Source organism: Tursiops truncatus, chromosome 13 (genome assembly GCF_011762595.2).
Source record: "Tursiops truncatus isolate mTurTru1 chromosome 13, mTurTru1.mat.Y, whole genome shotgun sequence".
Classification (NCBI taxonomy): Eukaryota; Metazoa; Chordata; class Mammalia; order Artiodactyla; family Delphinidae; genus Tursiops; species Tursiops truncatus.
This window is the reverse complement of record NC_047046.1, coordinates 12,057,009-12,079,001: the sequence shown is the minus strand read 5'-3', so window position 1 is coordinate 12,079,001 and position 21,993 is coordinate 12,057,009. Positions and strand designations below refer to the sequence as shown.

Genomic DNA, 21,993 nt, shown 5'->3' with positions numbered 1-21,993 from the left:
GAATCAGTAGTAAGCAGAATGGACGCAGTCCCTGACCTCAGAAGCCTAGTGTTGCTTCTTTTAACTGAAAGGGTAACATTAATGGAGCAGGATGGCTTTGGTTACAAGTCCAGGCTCAGAATCGGGTGGACCTGAGTTCAGGTGCGGTCTCTGCTGCTGACTTGTTGTCTGACCTTGGGCAGGTCACTTACCCTGCCTTACTTATCAGATGAGGACCAGGCTAGTATGATCTTGTGTAGAGGCTGGGACATTCTTAGTGCACCAAGCTGGCTTACAATAAGTAGACAGTAAATTAAAGCTGATGCTATTATTATCATTAGTATTGCAGAAAAGTTCATTATACTATCTCACTTCTTCTTTGCTAAAGCTTATCCCTGGTGAGCCTCTTGCTTCAGGCCGCCTCCTGGAATCCCTGGAGGGCGGTGTCTCTTGTCTTCCTCTTGTAACCCCACCTATGGTACTCAGTGCAGTGGGGGCCCCGTCGGCATGTGTGGAATTGAAATAGCATGGGCAGAGCTGCTGCTTCCAGCAACAGCCTCACAAGGAGGCTCTGTGATGGTTAGAACCCCTGTGAACATTCAGAGCGTTACGATTTGGGTTTTCAGGCCTGATGAAAGTTTTAATACTGTTGGCCAGTATTTATTGCTCACTTTGTCAATATTTAATTTGTCAGAGCCTACATCTATGTTGTCAGCAGGTCAATTTGATGACTTGACGTTCCTCTTTTTTTAAAGTTAGAAACAAGTAGGGGAACTGACTAATACAAAACGAGAAGGCAACCGAGTCAAATGTGAGCTCATGCACTGGCTTACCTGGAGTGACTTTCCTTCCTCTTTCTGTCCTTTGCCTTCCTTCCTTTTAAGGCTTAACTTGATTCTTGTTCCTATGTTAACTCTCCCCTGATCCCTCCAGCCCAAGGTTCTCTGCCTTTTCTTTTACTCCAACTAAAACGTTTTCTTGTCAGTGCCATGTATTTTTTTCCTGTTACGAGTGAGCACATGTCTACTTGGACATGTTTTGTAATGGTCTCTGTGTACACTAGAACAGCTTGTAACTTAGGACGTCTGTTTGTTGAAAGGTTCTGCTGCTTGAAGCAGCCTGGGCTCCATTCATTCACTCCTCAAGTACTCATTAGGTGGCTTCTTGGTACCAGGTACTCTTCTAGGCACTGAGGCTACAGCAGTGAACAAGTCAGAAAAAATTCATGCTCTTATAAAGCCCACATTCTGGGCAAGAGGGAGATGGACAATGAGCAAATAATTGTCAGGTAATAGATGCCCTGGAGAAGAGGAAAGCAGGTGGAAGGGACAGAGTGTGTATGTGTTGGGGATAGTGCTAGCCAAGAGGCCTTCCTAGGAAGGTCATGCTTATGGAAGAGGTGAGGGAGCAAGTGTGCAGAGATTGGGGGGGGGGGCATTCTAGGCAGAGAATGGCAAGTGCAAAGGTTCTGTGGTGGCCAGGGCCAGCTGGCCTCGTGGGCCCGTGTGACCTGTGTGGTCACATAGGGCCCCAGGCTTAGAAGCACCCTGTGCTCGGTTTAATGCTCTGTTGTTGCCATCTTGACATTCTTAATATTAAACAAGGGGCCCCGCATTTCCATTTTCCACTGGGCTCTACAAATTATATAGCCAATTTTGATGGTACGAATGTGTTTGGAGTATTTGGGACCCTTGACGTGAAACTCTTTCCACAAACAAACTATACCCACACAGGCCCCTCTGGGACCGGAAGCTTTTGATAAGGGAGCTCCCCCTCCCCCTCCCCTGCTGACTTCTTTCTGGAGAGAAAAACTTTATCCGACTAAAAGGGGGCTTTGAAAGCAGAGGTCGTGCGTCCTCTGCCTCCCTAGCTTTCTCCACTGCCCAGCCTCCTGGGGTTGCCCCAGCCCTCGCTGCCCAATTGTTTAGGTTGCTCTCTGTGTCCACCCCTTGCCAGAGTGCCCAGGGGAATCATACCAGTAGGTGGTGAATGATAATGGCTCTTGAAGTTGGGAAGCCCATTAAAAAAAATCAAATCCCATGGACGTTTAATGTGCATCTACTGTATGCAGTGCAATGTACCTGTTAGATGTTGTAGTGTTAAAGTTCAGCTATATCATCCACGTATGCTGTCAACAAAAATTTATTGAATACCTTTTGCTCTTTCTCATAGCAAGGCAAGGGATTAGGTTAAATGTTAAAAGATAAGTTGGCTTTTTGTGGACTGCTTGGGAGCTTAACCACTCTTCACAGCATTGTTGCGTCGGAGAAGTGATTTCCAGGTTCTAAATAGCTGGCTTCCTGATGAACTTGGGAATACCTTGGGGGGCTATCTCTATTGCCTTTTGTAGACTCCAGTTTTTATTCCATTTTATGTGACAGTGATTTAGCTCTATAAAAGATTTTAGCTCTTTGGGTGTTGATATCATTTCTTATACATTTGCTAACAGTACCTCCCTCCCCCCAGCACCTGGCATGGACCTGAATTCAGATAGTATTTTGAACATAAAACACCTTATCTTACAAATGTATTGTTTTTCTTTGTGAAACATGGTTATTGTAAAAATATTGAGGAAATTCAGAAGAATAGAAAGACAAAAACAAAAATCTCTTGTAATGTTATTGCTCAGTGGCTACAGCTGTTAACATTTTGGTGGACTTTCGTCATTTTTTTTCTTTTGTATAAATAAGAACGTGTTTTGAGACACATTTGGGAATGTAAATGAATGGCTGTTTATCTTGGCAGTGTTTCAGACCTTTTTTCCCCCTAATCAACTAATTTTATTTTTCTTAAAGAAAATGCGGGTGAAACTGGAACTCATCTGTTCCTTCTGATTGAGATTGTGTGCGTCTACTCCTTAGCAGTATGTAGAAAGTTGAGATAAATTCATGTAGAAAACAGTCTCCTTTCAGTGATAGATTTAGCAGAAATGCTATGTATCTATTGTTTGAACTCAGGTGCTTTTCTTAAAACACCATCTAGAGAGATCTTTCCTGTTGTTTGCCCTGGAGATTACACTGGGAACAAACTTTAAGTCAATTTCTTCACTTTTTACTGATTTGGCTCTTAGTAATTATCCCTCCTTCTACTAAACAAGAGAAGACAGATTAAATTTCCAACAGTAAGGCACAAAACCAGTCCATTTACAGACTTAGTCTTACATTAGCACATAAGAGTACAAATCAGCCTCCCTGGGGATGGATCTATTTGCAATTTCTCTTAGCGTTTTTTGGAGTAAGTCCAGTAGACTTTGGGAAAATCTAGTATTCACTGACTTTGAATTAACAAAGTAACATGACCCCTTTGTGGTGGCTTTTTTTTTTTTTTTTCTTTTGGCTTGATTGGGAAAGGATTGATTCTTAAGTCTTTTGGTAAGTTAGGGTTGTGGTTCTCAACTTTTGGTTTGTATGAGGATTCCTGAGGAAGAGTTGCTTGAGCCCCATCCCTGGGAATTTGGGACATTAGGTCTGAGTGAGACCCTGGGCTTTTGGTTTCACACACACACACACACACACACACACACACACACACACACACACACACACACACACACACACACACCCACACACACACCCACACACACCCCACCCCCACCCCCACACACACACACAGATGATTTTGATGTATAATACAGGACAAGAGTCACCAATATTGCAGAGAGAATCAATATCTCAACCATTAAAAAAAAAATTAAAACCCAAGTTGTATGTTGTCCAAAGGGTGTCCTTCTTTAAATTTGAAGGAATGTTAATACTTTAAATTTACTGGTCTTCTGTATGGTCTTCTGTAGCATAAATTTGTCCATTCTAAATTATTCTCTAAACATTGTAGTCATACTGACTTTTTTATAGTACGACCACGTTTCCTATATTTCAAGTGTCTCTTTTCTTCTTGGAATATCTTAGTTTCTGAACTGCCAACTTGTCCATTTCCATATTTAAGTTACTATAGATATAGTTGGTTAATGTGGCCCATAACTTTTAGGGTGGCTGTATGCTTCAAAATAGCCTAGATGGAAGTCTGATAGCACCTTTTATTATTTTTAATTTTTTTTCTATTTAGAGACTGCAGTTAAATTCTTTTTTTAAACATCTTTATTGGAGTATAATTGCTAAAAATAGGGGACGCTTCACGACTTTGCGTGTCATCCTTGTGCAGGGGCCATGCTAATCTTCCCTGTGTCGTTCCAATTTTAGTATATGTGCTGCTGAAGCGAGCACTGATAGCACCTTTTAGATGGCAGGGTACTTCTCTGCACACTAGTAGCAAGTAGTAGTTTTTTGTTTGTTTTTTTTTTACTTTGTGAACCAGGGTAGTACCAAGTGAGAGTGCTTAGGACCTTCTTGCTGCTACTATTAAGGTACATGTGGTTACTGGGCTGCAGCCTCTGTCCAGGATGTGGCTCCACATCCTTGTCAAATTATGCTGTACCTGTAAAAGAATTGGATTTTTAACCACAGGATCCAGCATGCTCGTAACCCTCAGTCTTTTGTAAGGTGTTCCCCAGGTGATATGTTACTAATAATAAGAGAGAGAAGTTTATGAGTGATTTACTTAACCCTGAAGCTGCTCTAGTTTTTTGTTTTTCGGTATAATAACATCACTCTAACTTACCTGCATTCCACTGTTGCCTCCTTAGTAGAAAGGGAAGTAGGTTACCTAATGTCTCTGGAGTTGTGCATAAGAGCCCTTGTGAATGTGCTGAACACAGGACTATTTGGGAATAAAGATTAGAATTTCTGTGAAACAGTCTCCGAGATAGAGATTTGCATGCAGGTGGTTTCATGGGTTGGCCTTTCTGAGGGGTCCCACATAGAGGTCTTTATATTCAGCTGTTGAGTAGTCATTGGATGCACACTGCCCTTGAAGAGGGAGTGTAACCTGGAATGAGGCAGCTTTTTGGCCAAGGGCAGTGCCTGGGAAGGGACACAGCTATGAGCCAGTGGCAGGCAGCATTCTGGGCATCTGGGGGGAAGGTGTCATGGATCCAGAGGGGGAATCTGAGTGACCCACCACAGCCTCCACTACAAGAGCCAATGATAGAATGTCTTGCCAGAAGGATGCTAAGGGTGCAACATGAAACTTCAGCATTTGGTCTCCTGACCTTGTGGGTCTACATATTTCTTAAGATGTGGAGATGTGGACCTTCCTTTAGTATGTTGGTTTCTTTTTTTTTTCCTGCCATTCCCAGCCAGTGGTAGCAACAGGGAAGGTCATTTACATAAGAGTCTGGGACTTGATCTGTTTGGGATTGACCATCATTTTGCAGTTTAGATGCAATTCTAAGAGCACAGTGATTTTTTTTTTCCCCACTCTTCACACCTTTTATTTTATTATTATTTTAAACATTTATTGGAGTATAATTGCTTTACATTGTTGTGTTAGTTGCTGCTGTATAACAAAGTGAATCAGCTATATGTATACATATATCCCCGTATCCCCTCCCTTTTGTGTCTCCCTCCCACCCTCCCTATCCCACCCCTCTAGGTGGTCACAGAGCACTGAGCTGATCTTCCTGTGCTATGCGGTTGCTTCCCACTAGCTATCTGTTTTACATTTGGTAGTGTATATATGTCCATGCCACTCTCTCACTTCGTCCCAGCTTACCCTTCCCCCTCCCTGTGTCCTTAAGTCCACTGTCTACGTCTGCTTCTTTATTCCTATCTTGCCCCTAAGTTCTTCAGAACCTTTTTTTTTTTTTAGATTCCATGTATATGTGTTAGCATACGGTATTTGTTTTTCTCTTACTTCACTCTGTATGACAGATTTTAGGTCCATCCACCTCACTACAAATAACTCAATTTCGTTTCTTTTTATGGCTGAGTAATATTCCATTGTATATATGTGCCACATCTTCTTTATCCATTCATCTGTCAGTGGACGTTTAGGTTGCTTCCATGTCCTGGCTATTGTAAATAGTGCTGCAGTGAACATTGTGGCACATGACTCTTTTTGAATTATGGTTTTTGCAGGATGTATGCCCAGTAGTGGGATTGCTGGGTCATATGGTAATTCTATTTTTAGTTTTTGAAGGAACCACCATACCGTTCTCCATAGTGGCGGTATCCATTTACATTCCCACCAACAGTGTAGGAGAGTTCCCTTTTCTAAGAGCACAGTGATTTAAAAAAAAGTTTGGCTTTGTGACGTTGGTGTTTATATAATTATAATTCAATGCTTTGAAGCAGTTGTTGCTCTCCAGAACTTATAAATGATCAAGAACCATAACACCGTGTGTTAGCAGTGAGACCAGCATGGAGTCTCTGACTGTTTGTTGGTGTGGGAGCCCTAATACCCCGGACTGGTCATTCACACCCTGCTGGCTACCTCCTTCTCATCCTCTGTGCACTAGAGCAGATCCGTCTGTAGTTATTACTGTGGTATAACCTTTTTAAATTGATGATTCTTTTTTTAAAGCCCTCTTGGAAAAGCCCTTGTTGTGTGGATACTTTCAGTATTCATACTTGTGAATGACAGCTTCTGCTGTACCACCCCCTTTCCACTGTCATCGTCTATCATGTGCTTATCTCGTGACAAGGGGAGACAACTTTCTGTGTAAACAACAAGCTGACGTGGGGGCTACGCGGAATGTGGACCTAATCAAAAGTATGTGTTGAAGGAAAAAAAGGGACCTGGAATGCCACTCAAGGAAAGAAAATAGTACTATTAGCAATCAGTTATTGCATGCTGAGCCTGGGTACTTGTGCCAGGCCCTTTCCATGCATTATTTCATTTTTCTCATAACTGCCCCATGAATAACGTATTAGGTGTGTTAATATCTGTTTCATAGCTGAGGAAGCTAAGAATCAGATGCATTTAGCCTGGTCTCGTGGCTAGTCAGATGCAGAACTAGGATGATCGGTTGGAATCTGTGCTCTAACCCTCTATGCTCTGCTGCATCCCAGAGGTCATGGGGGCTGGCATGAAGGAGGATGGTGGCAGAGTTTGGAGTATGCTAAGGCAGAGGCGGTATTTTCTAGGATGAGAATAGAGAACTGGCCAACTGAACAGGCAAAAGGGAGAAGGCACCTGCCACCAGAATTGTGACTTTTCTGCACCAGCAAAAGTAAAAACACAGATGACTTCTCATGCTTCATCGCAATAGTGTCAAGTACAGACATCAGTTTATAGGGAGTCCCGAAGGGACCAATTGAAGAAAGCAATGCCTCTGGCAGGGGGGAGAAAAAAAAAAGCTAATTATGAGTTCAGTTTGCATGAGTGCAGACTTTTCTTTGCCTTTATTCTGCTTGTATGAGGATAGGGAACATTTTTCTCTTGTTTCTTTACTGAGTGGATAAGGTAGACTTCTCCACCTCACCATAGTCAAAAACTCCAAAAGAGAAAGCAGAAGGAGGTCCAGGGCTGTGAAGGATAGTCTTGTACTGTGTGCACCTTTCCTCCATTCCCTCCATAGTTACGGTAAGGAGTCTCAAGTTGGATCTGGGCATAGAGAAAGTGATGCCTCTCTCTCGATGAGTAAAGCTGATTAGCTGTAGGAGGGGACCTAGCATGACATTAGACAAATGACTTTCCATTATTTTTTTAGGCAAGGACCCGTTTGTCTTCCAATTACACTTGCAGATTTTTTTCTGTTGTTTTCTGTAAAGCCAACACTTCTGTCCTGATTTAACATGCCGTTCCTTCTTTACCCGCCGAGAACTGTCAGCTCTTCCTCTTTTTTCCTCTAGAGATCCTTCTTGGCCTTCGTGCTTAGCCTTGCGCTGTTTTTGCAGTTGAATACATTACCTCCTTATGCCCTGGATTATCTTTTAGCCCTGAGACTCCTAGATGAATGGAAACATGATTCCAGAAAAATCTTCACCCTGAATCGTGGTAGGGTTTGAGTCGGTGCTCACACTCCCTTAAAAATGCTGAGATTCTTTTCATGAAGCCTTGCAATATACAACTGTTGTATTTGAGTGGTGGATTAATAATTTGCTTGCAACCAGTAAGTCACCGACGTCAGCCAAAGCTTATTAAACATGAATTTTATTAAGCGAGTTTTGTTGGGATGCAGAGCTCTGCTTTCCCCAGCTTTACAGGAGCACACACCAAAGTGAGCTTTGGCAGGTGGAGTCGGGAACAGGCAGAGGGATCCATGTGCACACTTGGCCTTTTTTCTGTTTCACCCTCGTATTTCTTTGTGCTACCAGGATCGTCATGACAGCCTTATCTCTCAAATAAAGCCTGTTACCTCATCCCTAATTGCTTATCCAAAGGCAGGCAAGCTCTAATTTCTCCACATTAATAAATGACACCGAAGAAGAACTGCTCTGTTTGCACTGGCTCACTCAGGTTAAGCAGCACAAGCCCCTGGGTGCATTAGGAAACCTTGTGCTTCTCCTGTGGCCACGGGGAGACGGACTCACCTTACTCAAGAGCAGCACTTCATTTGTTTACTTTTTGCTCACATTCACAGCCCTATCCCCCTCTTCCTGATGAAAACACTGCAGTGACCTAGGTCAGCATTTCTTCGCTGTGGGCATTCACCCCCCTCCAAGTTGGGGGCTAGTAGCAGTTGTCCTGGAAGGACCAGTGGCCTCCCTGATTCCAAGGCTCTTTCTTGGCTGCCTACCACTCACCTTTCCTTAGAAGCTGAGAGGTTTTCCACAAACCTTTGCACTGATTCCTGTGGCACACGCCAGGTTGTGAGATGGTACCCCTGCTTCTCCTTTCTGAAGCATTACGGGAAATGGTCTTGTGGAGTTTATAAGTGAATGTAAGGAGGGTAAGCTTGTGGGGGTTGGAGAATTGAGAGTAGCTGTCAAGCTCTGAATTAGTTCCATGACTCTGCTCTGCAGAATAGTGAGAACGCTTTGCTTCTCCTGGGAATCAGCATCGTCTCTCTTGTCACCACTTAAGGCTATTGCTGGTCATTAAAGGGCCTGTAAATATGAACATTTTCATATCTCAGAATCTTAAGCTTGTTTCTTTTATTTTTCCTCCTCAGAATGAAATGGATGACGTGCCCTTCTTTGATATCCAACTGCCGTACGAGTTGGCAATCAATATATTTCAGTATCTGGACAGAAAAGAACTAGGAAGGTGTGCGCAGGTAAGCTGTCATTAATGGATGGTCAGGATTTACCTACATGTGTAATTCAAGTATGGGAAGCTCTTCCATAGCAGAAATTTACTTTACAGAATGACAAACTTTAAAGAAATAATGAGTTGGATAGCAGCTTTACTTGAAGGAAAGCAACCTTGAACATAAACGATTATGTTCCATATCACCATGTCATGTTTATCTTTTTGTGACCGTCTGTCCCAGAGCTGTGTTCCTCCTGCAGTCTGAGTTATGGCTGACCGGTGGCAGCGTGCTCAAGGCTGACAAGGTTGTACTTGCCTTTACTGAGATCGCCAGACCTGTTAATGTCCTCACCGTTTCTAATGCAAAGATGCAAGGCCTTGGTTCAGTCACGCCAGTCGTTAGGTTGGGAGCTGAGGGTCAGCCTGGGGACAAAACAGTGAAGTCATGTTCCACTGTATGATCCAAATTACCCTTCAAACATCAGAATTCCACTTAGTGAGGCGAGAGGCATGTGAGAGCTGAGATCCACTGAGGGAACTGCAGATCAGCGTCACCCATCTCATGCCTACTCTGGGGCACGTGCCCATGGCGTGGAATGGTGGGAGATACAGTCTAGGCTGGACTTTATTGTGTGCATGAATCACAGGGGATCTTGATAAAATGCTAATTCGGGTTCAGGAGGTCTGGGGTGTGGCCCAATTATCTGCATTTCTACCAGGTGATGCCAAGTGTGGCTTTGGCCGTGCTTTAAGAGGCAAGCATTTATATTATTAAAGTTAGTCTGTTGTTCTCTTCCTTTTGGTGAAGAATGTCTAATTTCTCATAAGTTAAATGTGTATGTGATTGACCATTTGGCTTTTCATGGACAGCTGTGTTCCCAGAAGGCACTGGAGTATCCATTGCCAAAGAAGTAATTTGTTTAGTGGTTACTGTTTCCCATCCCTGAATCCTATAATGCATTTGATACAAGTTTCTGTACCTTCAGGAGAAAGAGTTTGGTGAAATTGAGTGGTAGGAGAACTATACAATAAAAATCCGAAACACCACCATGAATATGCAGGTAAAAATATTAAGGCAGTTTGAGGGTGGTGAAAACTAGACAGACTCTAGAGCTGTCTAACTTCATGGCAGTTCAGTGAAATGACACAAAATACAGGACAATTTAGAGAGTTTCTGGTTTTACTTTATTCCCCTATTATGGTTTTACCCTATTGTGAAGCATTTTGCTTAATCAAAACTATTTTTCTACTTAAATATGAATTTGAGAAAGTGTTCAGTATTTTTGATTGCCACAGCATCAGTTAAGGGGGGGTATTGGCAAATATTTTTTGATGCAGGGTGTGGAAATCCTTCGGAAGAAACTATGCAGAGGCTAAAATTCACAAAATAAAAATGTTTGAAGTGTAAACCATGCTCAGAGCCTATCGACCGCATGAAGTAAGAGTACCTACATTGTCTTCTTCTTTGCCTTGGAAGTTGGATTTGTTATATTCTAACTTTACACATTGGCCCTGTTCCCAAGAGTTGAAAACAAGGGTGTAGCTAAACGAGTCCAGCTCCTGGATTTCAGCCTGATGCTGTTAGCCAAAGTCTTGGAACAGGGTCTATCCAATAGCTAGCTTTCCACAAAGTCAGCCTTAGATGATAAAATCTTCATTCTTGATAGGGAGCTGCTGTTTAAGGAATCATTTCTTTTTACGTTGCTTTTGCTCTCCTGCTTTGTAGAGGGCCATGTGGCTTTCACATCTGCTGCTGGTTTTCTCATCCAAAGAGTTTATCAGTGAAAGATAGGATCTGGTGGAAGAAGAAATCCCCCTTTTGGTACCGTGGGGCTGCATTCCAGGGTAGATTGGTTATGCTGGTGAGATTATTCTGCAGGTGTGAACAGTTTAATTTGCAACACAGTAGTCCAATCGTGCACCAGAATTCTTCCCTCTTGGGCCAGTTGGATTTGGGTTTTTGTGGTTGAACCTAATTTTTAGAGCACATGTATAAGATTAGAAAATATACTTAAACAGAACCCCTGAGGTGGCTCTGATCTTCTAAGCCAGGATTTTTTTCGTAGAGCTTTTGCACAAAGATGACGATGGATGGCCAGTAGTTTGTGACTTGGCTTTGTTTTTTTCAAGCATTAAAAGAAAACCACAAAGTAATAAAAATAAGTAGCATTTTCATTTGTTTCTCGTGGTGTTTTTATTTTTGAAACAGGAAAAGGGCCTTCTGTTGAATGGAGTGTCCTGCTGCTTTATGATTTTATTTTAGAGGGGGCTCGCTCTCTCCGTCTCGCTCTTTCTCTCTGGTTCTCTTTTAATCTAGCCGCCTTGGGATTTCAGTGAAAGTGGTCGGGCCAGTTATGTGGAATTGGCACCATAAACTATATGTGTGCCCTTGGAGAAAACCTGTTTGCTTAGATCCTTATGCCAAATTGGCAACTGACTAACAGTAAGGAACCCTGATTGGGGCGGACTTCTGAGGTTTCATTATGCCACAGACTGTACTGGGGAATCGATTTGGCGCTTGACTTTGTCTCCTTTCTGCATCCCCTCTCTTTTCTGCTTTGTGAGGCTTTACGCTTCAAAACTAAAGCCCCCTTACGTTAGTTTGTGGTCCTGTGTACCCTGAATGCTGACCTCTAGCTCCTTGGTATCCATACTTGTCCCTCGAGGGATTTAGTATCTCTGTGGGAGAGTATCATGCTGGGATGTCTCAAACAGTGTGGGTTTTAGTAAGCAGTTATGCTTGGGGCGGTTCATTGAGCAGTTTATCATTTCGCTACTTAGAATTTTTTGTTCTTTTGTGTGTGTGTGTCCACAGGATTTCCAAACACTTTAAAGGGTAATATTTTAAAATGGACAACAATGACAAAATTGTCGATTTCGAAATTACAAAATTGTTTGGTTTTTATGAGAAAAGTGAGTGTGCTGTTATATTACAACATGAGTAATTCTAAGGAGTAAAGGTTTTTAAGTATTTACCAATGTTCATTTAAAAAACTTTAAAAGTAATTAGAAATTCATAAGTTGCAAAAAATAGTGCAGGGAAGTTCTGTGTACCCTTCCCCCAGTTTCCTCCATTGGTAATGTCTTGCAGACTGTAGCCCAATATCAAAACGAGGAATTGACATTTGCAAAGTCCATGGAGCTTACTCAGATTTCATCAGTTTAATACACTCTTATTTGTGTGTATTTAAGTCTACGCAGTTCTATCACGTGTGTAGATTTGAGTGACCACACGGTCAAGATACAGAATTTTCATCACAAGAGTCCTGCTACTCTTATAGCCATGCCCTTCCCTAACCCCTGGCAACCTCGAATTTGTTCTCCATCTCTATAACTTTATTTTTTCATTTTCAATTTTAGCATATATTTTATGTGTATTTCCTAATGTGTAAGTTTAGAAATAGAGTTGCAAAGGCAACAGGGCCATGATTTTCAAGTAAAAGGTAGAAAAACGTCCTTGAAGAATGTAATACAGAAAAAGAAGGAAGATGGGAGAGGTTAAAAACTTAAGATTTATGTTAAAATTGGCAAGCAAGAAGTAGGTATTACCAAAATAAATAAGTAGCTCTGGAACTAAAGCCCAGTGTATTAGATTATGATATTTCAAGTTTCAAGGCAAATGTGATCTTATGATCTTCCCATATGTCCAAATAGGAGAAACTAAAATTTGAGTTTTTCTAGCTACAGATCTTAATGACATTTTTAAAGGTTGGAAATTTAGAGCCAAGTGTGCCTGGTTGATTTTCAGAGCAGAAATTATTCTGAGGACCTGTAGTTGCTGGCAGGATTCCTTTAGTTCTTAATTTCCACCTTTGCCCCCAGACTTCTCTCAGGGAGATATGTGCATGCCTGACACCCAGGCATCCACAGGAGTTTCCTTTTAATTCCCCAGGTTGCAGTGGCTGCTCCCTCTAAAAGGGGTTAGGGAGAACCAAAGCAACTCCAGAAAAAAAGATGGGGAACTAGATGAAACAAGAATGGCAAAATATTGATAGTCATTTGAACAGAGTGGGGGTGACTTGGGAGTTTATTACGCTGTTCACTTTACTTTTGTGTGGTTGAAATTTTTCATATTAAAACTTAAAAGAGAAAAAAATCAGAAAGCAAGAGATTATATTTGAATAAGAAAGTCAAAGCCTTCTGAGAGCAGCACATGCCAGGAGCTGACCTTTGAAAATAAAACCAATCCAGTTTTTTTGTAATTTTTGAATTTTATTTTATTTTTTATACAGCAGGTTCTTATTAGTTATCTATTTTATATATATTAGTGTATACATGTCAATCCCAACCTCCCAATTCATCACACCACCACCACCCCCCATCACCACTTTCCCCCCTTGATGTCCATACATTTGTTCTCTACATCTGTGTCTCTGTTTGTGCCTTGCAGACTGGTTCATCTGTACCATTTTTCTAGGTTCCACATATATGCGTTAATATGCGATATTTGTTTTTCTATTTCTGACTTACTTCACTCTGTATGACAGTCTCTAGATCCATCCATGTCTCTACAAATGATCCAATTTCATTCCTTTTTATGGCTGAGTAACATTCCATTGTATATATGTACCACATCTTCTTTATCCATTTGTCTGTCGATGGGCATTTAGGTTGCATCCATGCATGACCTGGCTATTGTAAATAGTGCTGCAGTGAACATTGGGGTGCGTGTGTCTTCTTGAATTATGGTTTTCTCTGGGTATATGCCCAGCAATCCAGTTTTTTTAGGTGTTGAACTTAAAAAAAAATTGGACTTATTCTTCTCATTCGGTTATTTACAGAGGGCCTACTCTGTGCCATGTACCATTCTAGACGGTGAACAAAACATAAAAACCCCTGCCTTTTGGAAAGCTTTACATTATGTGCAGTAAATAATATCATTAAATATAGAATATATCTGATGGTGGTAAGTGCTATGGAGAAAAATGAGACGCAGAGATGATGTTGGGGGTTGCATCATCTAGGGTGGCCAGGGAAGACTTCATAGAGAAGGTGACCTTTCAGCAGAGACCTGAAGGAGGGAAGAAGGAAGCTGGGCTGGTCTCTGGCAGAGGGGAATAGCAGGTGCAGAGGCTTTGAGGTGAGTGTACCTGTTGTGTGAGGAACAGCAGGAAGGTCAGACTGGCTAGGCTGTGGCAACTGAGTAATGGCCTCCCTGAGATGTTCATGCCCTAATCCTCAGGCCTGTGACTACGTTATCTTTTATGGTAAAAAGACCTTTGCAGATGTAAGTTAAGGATCTTCACATGGAGTGATCTTGGATTATCCAGGTGGGTTCATTGTGACTACAGAGCTCCTTAGAGGGAGGCAGGAGGTCAGAGAGGAGAGGAGATGCTATGTTGCTGGCTTTGAAAATGGAGGAAGGGGCTGCAAGCGAAGGAATGTACGTGGCCCCTCAAAGCTGGAAAAGGTAAAGAAACAGATCGTCCCCTGAAACCTCCAGGAGGAATGCAACCCTGTTGCCAACACCTTGATTTTATTTTATTTTTTGGCCACGCTGTGCAGCTTATGGGGTCTTAGTTCCCTGACCTGGGATTGAACCCGTGCCTCCTGCAGTGGAAACGTGGACCACCAGGGAGTTCCCCCAACACCTTGATTTTAGACTTCTGGCCCCCAGAACTGTAAGAGAATAAATGTGGGTCATTTAAAGCCATAAGTTTGTGATAAGGTGTTAGAATATCAATAGGAAACTAACACAGGGATGTAGTGAGCAGACAGGGCTAAGAGAAGGAGAGATGGTCCAAATTCAGAAGGCACTTAATCTGTTAATAGAACTTGAACTTTTATTCTGAATGAGATGGGAAGCCATTGAAGTGTTTTAATCAGAGGAGTGACAAGGTCTGACTTATATGTTAAAAGGGATCATTTTCCCTGCCATGTGAAGAATATGCCGGGGAACAAGGCCGGCAGCAAGGAGACCAGTTGGAAGGCTACATGGTGGTTTGGACCAGGACTGTGCTGGTAGAAGTGGGTGGAGTCAGGGTTGCTGATGGGTTGGGTGTGGGGAGAGGAGGAAGAGTCAACAGGACTCCAGGGTGTTTGGCCTGAGCAACTGGGTGGATGAGGTTACCATTACTAATGAGGGGAAAATGGTGGGATGAGCAAGTTTGGGGGGAAGATCAGTACTTGAATGTGAGGCTGCAGATGAGTTCTGGGTTGAACTCAGGGTTGAAGATATCAATTTGGAAGCAGTCAGCACATGAATGGTATTTAAAGCCAGGAAACTGAACGAGATCATCAGGAAAGTGAGTGTAGATAGAGGAGGAGATTAGGGGTTGGGCCCTGGCACAGACAGTGAGTAGACGATAAGCAGACTGAGAAGGCGGTACCTGTGAGCTGGGAAGAAACCTAGCGTGCACAGTCCTCTGAACCAAGGGAGGGCAGTTTTCAAGGAGGTGAAAGTGATCAAAGGTAATAAGCGGTCAAGTGAGAGGAGGACTGAGAAGAGACTGCTGGGTTTAGCAATGGGAGGTCAGTGGTGTGTCCTCCCCAGGTAGACTTCATTATGTCATTGTGTGACTGGAACAGTGACACTTTTTCCCCTGTTGTGGGCCTCACTGGTAACCTTAATCCAGGCAGAGTTAATAAAGCTAGTTTTTGAGTCAAGGGCTTTTTAATTTTTTTTCTTTTAATGCTGCAATTCATAGTGGTGCTATAAAGCAAAATGCTGGAGACACTTTTATTAGCAAATTCTTGCAGCTGAGGCTCACTCAGTGGGGCTTTTACTGGGCAGGGCCAGTCCAATCCTGGTGTATTAAAGAAAGACCATTAGGCCTTTGGAAAATTCAGGCTCGTAAACTTTCTAGATTTAATGTAATTTAAGAAATCAAAACAATTAGATTTCCTTTTGGTGAGACTCTTTAAAATTTACTTGTGAAAGTTTGACTAGGTGTTTTTCTTGTTGATTTTTTCCCCCTTCAGGATTGAAAGAAATTCTTAAAGCCTATCATTTTTGTTCTCCTTTACAAGAAGAATAAAAAGACAACCCTCTCTTTATCATTTGCTAAAGAAATTGTTGGCACATTTCTGTGTTCAATACCTGATCGTAGATACAATCCTGATCCCTTTTTGGAAGTAATTCTCACCTCTAGCTTTTATAAATCCCTCAAAGAGCTTTATTGTTTGTTTTCCAGGATTAAACTTTATCCTGAATATTATTTTCTACAGAAGAGGCCCTGTGGTCTAGGGGTCAGTGGTGGGGATGATGCACCGAAACATCAATGTTTTGTTCTCAGGTTTTTATCCCATAACCCTGTTGTACAAATTTCAGACTGTGTTATTTAAGACAATTTGACATTTTCTTCGAAGCTGATATAAAAAAATGTTTTCGGCTTCCAAGATTTTTAAGGTCTGACATGTATTTGAGAGTTCTTGAAAGTCTCTGAAAAGTTTCTCTATTTTAAAGTGGCTGGAACTTGTACAGTTTAGTACTCATTAAAACTCATCCAGAATGTTTAATTGGGATATTCTAGTTTGTAGTCACTGAGCATTGAATTTGGATTCTCCTGAAATGATGATGATTCACTGGCTTCATCTAACAAAGTGCAGCCTTGTAGCTAATTTTTGGACTGCAGAATTACAAAGATTACCCGCTGTTGGGGGCCAGTCTTGTGATCCAACTCGACTGTAAGGGCAGAGACCAGAACTTTTCCCTCTAGCTTCCCCAGCCATGGGCAGGCGGCCCCAATCTGGTCATGTCCGTGGGGTGTCACCCACCTGCAAAGGTGTCAGTTTGGCAGGTTGAGGTGGAAAGTAGATAAGAATTGCTGGCCTTAGTGCCCGCATACAGTTGGTGCCCAACATATGTTTTAACTGACTGACTGATACTCATATCAATGTTCTGTAAGGTGTCTTCTGGAGGACACTGGGCTTTTGAGACACTCCTTGTAAGAAGAGTTCAGGAGCCAGATAAGTTCGAGGAATGCAGCCTCTTATATTTCCTTCTTAGAGATATGCAACACGTGTCAGTCTGCTAAAAGCTCTGAGAAGTTCTGCAGTGAAGAGTCCTGCTTAGTTTTGTTTAAACCAGTGTTCTCCAAACTCGTGTGACCGTGGAATCCTTTTTTAAAATAACTTATTAATACCCTAAGGAGCTGCTATTCTATTGAATATGCTTTAGGAAGTGCTGGTCTGTGTAGTGAAATAATGAGTCTGGGTCTTTCGTCTAGTAGTTACATTTCATAAATTCTACAAAATTTTACATTTTATAATTTTTACAAAAAAGGGCTGATGTATCCCAGGGATCAGAGTAAACTGCCGTGTGGTTAGCTAGCACTTTGTGCCTTTGAGAAGCCATGAGGGTGTCTGTGTGTTCACCCTTATACTTTATTTAACCCTGAATTGCAGGGGCCTGTGGCAGAAATACTCTGCTCTGGAGCTATTTGAGCTGTAGCCTGGCTCCGTCACAGCTGATGTTGGTCTGTCCCTGTCTGTGCTTCATGATTGCCTAGTGCTGAGACTCACTTTGGCACAGACAGATGGACAGACACCACCCAGTGTCATGGACAGGCTCAGCTGTGGACCAAACATGCCAAAAATAAAACCATGGTGTTCTGTCTAGTCGAAACTGGAACTCCAGTGTTACCGAGTCATTATCCCATTCTTTATTTCCTGACCACTTGTGATCAGATGAGGGTTTGTTTCCCCGATGCCCTTATGGCTAAGATGGAGAAGTGTGGGATGACAGTGTGGTTAAGTGGATTTGTAACTGATGCTGTGGCCGTGCCTGGGGTGGGCTGCTTAATGGATCCATGGCAGCCTTGGGGGAGGGCTCTAGTGGTTTGCCACGGGCTCCGTCCTCAGCCCTATCCTGCTTAATTTTTTAAAATAATTAAGACATGAAGCCCCACAGACTGTATTTTGCTGATGACTTATGTAAAGGAAAAGTAGCATACCTACAATGGATGACAGAATTGAGATGCAAAAATGATATAAAATGCTGGGGGTGGGTATGTGTGATGAGCTGGGATTTAAAATGGATAGAAAGTTTAGAAAGTTAAGAATTTAAGTTTAAGACATAATAGTGTGAGTAAGAAATGGGGAATTTATTTTTCTTTAATTGCAACTTGTATTTAAAAAGACTCTGAAGATTGATAAATACCGAACTGAGGTTACTGTTGGTGAGAAAAGGATGTGGACACTGGGAGATGCACAGGAGTTTTAAGCTTATTGGTAATATTTCTTAAGCAGGGTGGTGTATCCATGGGTGTTTGTAATATATACCTATTTGTCTGCCTTAAATATTTAATAAAATAAACAGACTCCAGAAGCTCTGGACCATACGTTCTGTAACCATGAGGATGTATCTTCAAGTGAAGTAGCAAATTAGTATCTGATAAAATCCTTTTGTTCATGGCACTTGACAGTCTATATCTGGGGTATTGTTTAGTCCTGAGTATCACTTTTGAAGAGGGACACCAGAGGTGCATAAATACTAGGGTACATTTCAGAGATAATGGGTAGGGGAGCTAGTCCTATGACAATTAGTTGGAGAAAATGGGTATGTTTAGACCAGTGAAGAAGTGACTAAGGGGAAATGTGATGGCTGCCTTCAGCCATTTAAGGAGCTGTCAGTATGTTTTTTTGTTCCTCTTTTCCTATATTACTACCTTCTTTTTTTTTTTTAAAGAAGTTTATTTAAGTATGTTGGGTCTTCGTTGCTGCATGCAGGCTTTCTCTAGTTGTGGCGAGCGGGGGCTACTCTTTGTTGTGGTGCACGGGCTTCTCATTGTGGTGGCTTCTCTTGTGGAGCACGGGCTCTAGGTGTGTGGGCTTCAGTAGTTGTGGCTCGTGGGCTCTAGAGCGCAGGCTCAGTAGTTGTGGCACATGGGCTTAGTTGCTCCGTGGCATGTGGGATCTTCCCGGACCAGGCTCAAACCCGTGTTCTCTGCATTGGCAGGTGGATTCTTAACAACACTGTGCCATCAGGGAAGCCCTGTTTGGTTCTTTTAAAAAAAAATAAAATATTGTTTCTTTGTCAATATTCTCTACTTTGTGAGACATTGTGCTCATAAGTTTATTTCTTTAGATATGCTTTCCTTTAGTATTTTGAATATATTTATAATGGGGTGTCCCACTCCCCAGGTTTTCCTTTTAAGGCTTTCGATTAGCCTCCTTTTAGCCCTACTTGGTAGTGCCATGTCAGGCAGCTGCACCGTTAAACAGTTGTCCCTTATTTTTTTCTGACAAATGCCCTGGATATAGGACAGTTAGATCTAAGTCAGATTAGATAAAGACAAGCCTCGAGAACAGAGCTTTCTAGCAAGCTGCCAGACAGGCCAAATAGTGACGGTTCTCTGGGGATGGTACTTTTGGAGAGCTATAAACCCATTTGGCCTCTCTGGGAGCTGCTAGACTGCTGGTTTTTACAGCTGCTATAGTTGGAGGCTGTTGGTTTTCAAGGCTACCATGGAGCTAGAGGATGAGGATGGGATTAATGCAAGTGAAAACAATACAAAGGTTGCTATTCTTACCAAGATTCAGCCATTTTTCTTGAATAGATGCTTCTCAGAACGTTGCAAGCCTTTAGTTAATTTCTAGAGTTCTGAAAAAGTTGATTTTGACAATTTTTGGCAGTATTCTTGTTGGTTTTGTGGAGGAGCAGATTTTCTGAGATCTTCAACTCTGTAGTCCTGGAAGCTAACTCCCTATTGGTATTTCTCAGATGAGGCACCCTTGTGTAACGAGAGTCTGCCGTGCACATGCTGTGTGCTCTCTCTTTGTCTCATGTTCTCTCTTCTTGTCTGAGTACTTGATGTCTTGAAGTGGCCCCAAGGGAGTGTTAAGGAGCACAAGTTACCATGAACCACTGGTCATGACTCTTACTTTCTTAGAAGTGAGGCTCAGCCTTTGGGTGGACAGCAAGCAGAATGTGTTGCAGACCCCAGATCATGTTGATCTGCCGGATCAGTTTCTCATTTTGCGAGCAGAGTCCATCTTTGCAGTCTGCCCAGCTTTGTACATTATCCCATGATGAAGTAAATCCATCCTTCCCCAAAGTTAGGGTTGGAAGACAAAGCACTAATAGCTAGGGTGTGGAGAAAAGGGAACACTGTTGCACTGCTGGTGGGAATGTGAATTGGTACAGCCACTACGGAGAACAGTATGGAGGTTCCTCAAAAAACTACAAATAGAAGTATCATATGACCCAGCAATCCCACTACTGGGCATATACCCTGAGAAAACCATAATTCAAAAAGAGTCATGTACCACAATGTTCATTGCAGCTCTATTTACAATAGCCAGGAGATGGAAACAACCTAAGTGTCCATCATTGGATGAATGGATAAAGAAGATGTGGCACATATATACAATGGAATATTACTCAGCCATAAAAAGAAACGAAATTGAGTTATTTGTAGTGAGGTGGATGGACCTAGAGTCTGTCATACAGAGTGAAGTAAGTCAGAAAGAGAAAGACAAATACAGTATGCTAACACATATTTATGGAATCTAAGAAAAAAATGTCATGAAGAACCTAGGGGTAAGATGGGAATAAAGACACAGACCTACTGGAGAACGGACTTGAGGATATGAGGGGGAAGGGTAAGCTGGGACAAAGTGAGAGAGTGGCATGGACATATATATACTACAAAATGTAAAATAGGTAGCTAGTGGGAAGCAGCCGCATAGCACAGGGAGATCAGCTCGGTGCTTTGTGACCACCTAGAGGGGTGGGATAGGGAGGGTGGGAGAGACGGAGACGCAAGAGGGAAGAGATATGGGAACATATGTATAACTGATACACTGCGTTATAAAGCAGAAACTAACACACTATTGTAAAGCAATTATACTCCAAAAAAGATGTAAAAAAAAAAGACATTGGTGGTAAAACAAACAAACACACACTAATAGCTAAAATGGCCATTTCCTCTGGATACTGTTGGGATTTGAAATTCAGTCCAGTCATAATATTAATTTCTCTATATCAGATCTTACCATCCTAGATAATTGCTTGAGTTTTCTGTTAAATAATTTTTTTAATCTACACATTTATAATCTGTTTTTGCACATAGTATAAATCTGAATTTCTCATATGACCAGAAGTTTTGGGTTATGGATATTTTATTACAGCTCTTCACTTCAGAGGTCATTGGTCTGTAGCTCTATAAGATGGAAAGACAAGTGCTTATTGGTGAAAAGTAAAGAGATTCTGTTCTGAAAAGCTGTGTATGATTTTATATCTATTAACGTGTTACAGTGTATATTTTATGCCTTTTATGTATTTGTGTATTTTTTTCTCTTTATATTTTATACATATATATATAAAATAATTTAACCAAGTAGTTTAAAATGTGATATTAGATGGTAGTACAACAATTTTGAAATCTTGAAAGATAAAACAGGAAACATTTGCTTGTATTTTTTTTTGCCTCAGAGTGTTTTGTTAATGAGACATTTTATACTGCCATAAACCCAGGGCAGTAATAAAGGTGTTGATTGATTTTTGGATGACAAGGGACTTCTCTAATTGCAGAATTTGACATTTGTGTCACTTCTGCTGTTTTAGGTGAGCAAGACGTGGAAGGTGATTGCAGAAGATGAAGTACTCTGGTACCGGCTGTGCCAGCAGGAAGGGCACCTTCCCGAGAGCAGCATCTCCGATTATTCTTGCTGGAAGCTCATCTTCCAAGAGTGCCGAGCCAAGGAACACATGTTAAGAACCAACTGGAAGGTAGGCAGTGGCCAATATCATTACCTGTAGGGGAATAGCCTGCAAGGACACAGGAATCCAAGCCTGGGATTAAACACCCGAGTCCTTCCAATTTCATCCTGAGATTAACTGCCAAAAACAAGGAGAGGAGGAGGATGGTGAGCGTCCCTTCAGCTGTTGGTGATTTGTTGCCCCTTTTGTTGCCCATTAGAGTATCTGCCCTTGTTTTCAAGCACACTCTTTGGGAGCGTCCTGTTGTCCTCTAGGAGAGGAGGGGCGAGACTGAGGATCCGGTCCCCTCGCCTCTGGTGGTCGGGGTCTTTAGGCTAGTG

General features: G+C 42.0%; 1 protein-coding gene and 1 non-coding gene across 2 annotated transcripts in view; one reads left to right on the top strand and one right to left on the bottom strand.

The window, feature by feature from the left end:
* Positions 1 to 21,993, top strand: part of FBXW8 (F-box and WD repeat domain containing 8) — a 114,007-nt gene that overhangs the window by 5,902 nt on the left and 86,112 nt on the right. The window contains exons 2-3 of the mRNA XM_019950376.3: positions 8,930 to 9,034; positions 21,518 to 21,682. Of these exons, the coding sequence (XP_019805935.2) occupies positions 8,930 to 9,034; positions 21,518 to 21,682 (270 nt within the window). The remainder of the gene's footprint in view (positions 1 to 8,929; positions 9,035 to 21,517; positions 21,683 to 21,993) is intronic.
* Positions 4,093 to 4,199, bottom strand: LOC117307751 (U6 spliceosomal RNA). The gene has a single exon (XR_004521630.1). It is a non-coding gene; the product is annotated as a U6 spliceosomal RNA (small nuclear RNA).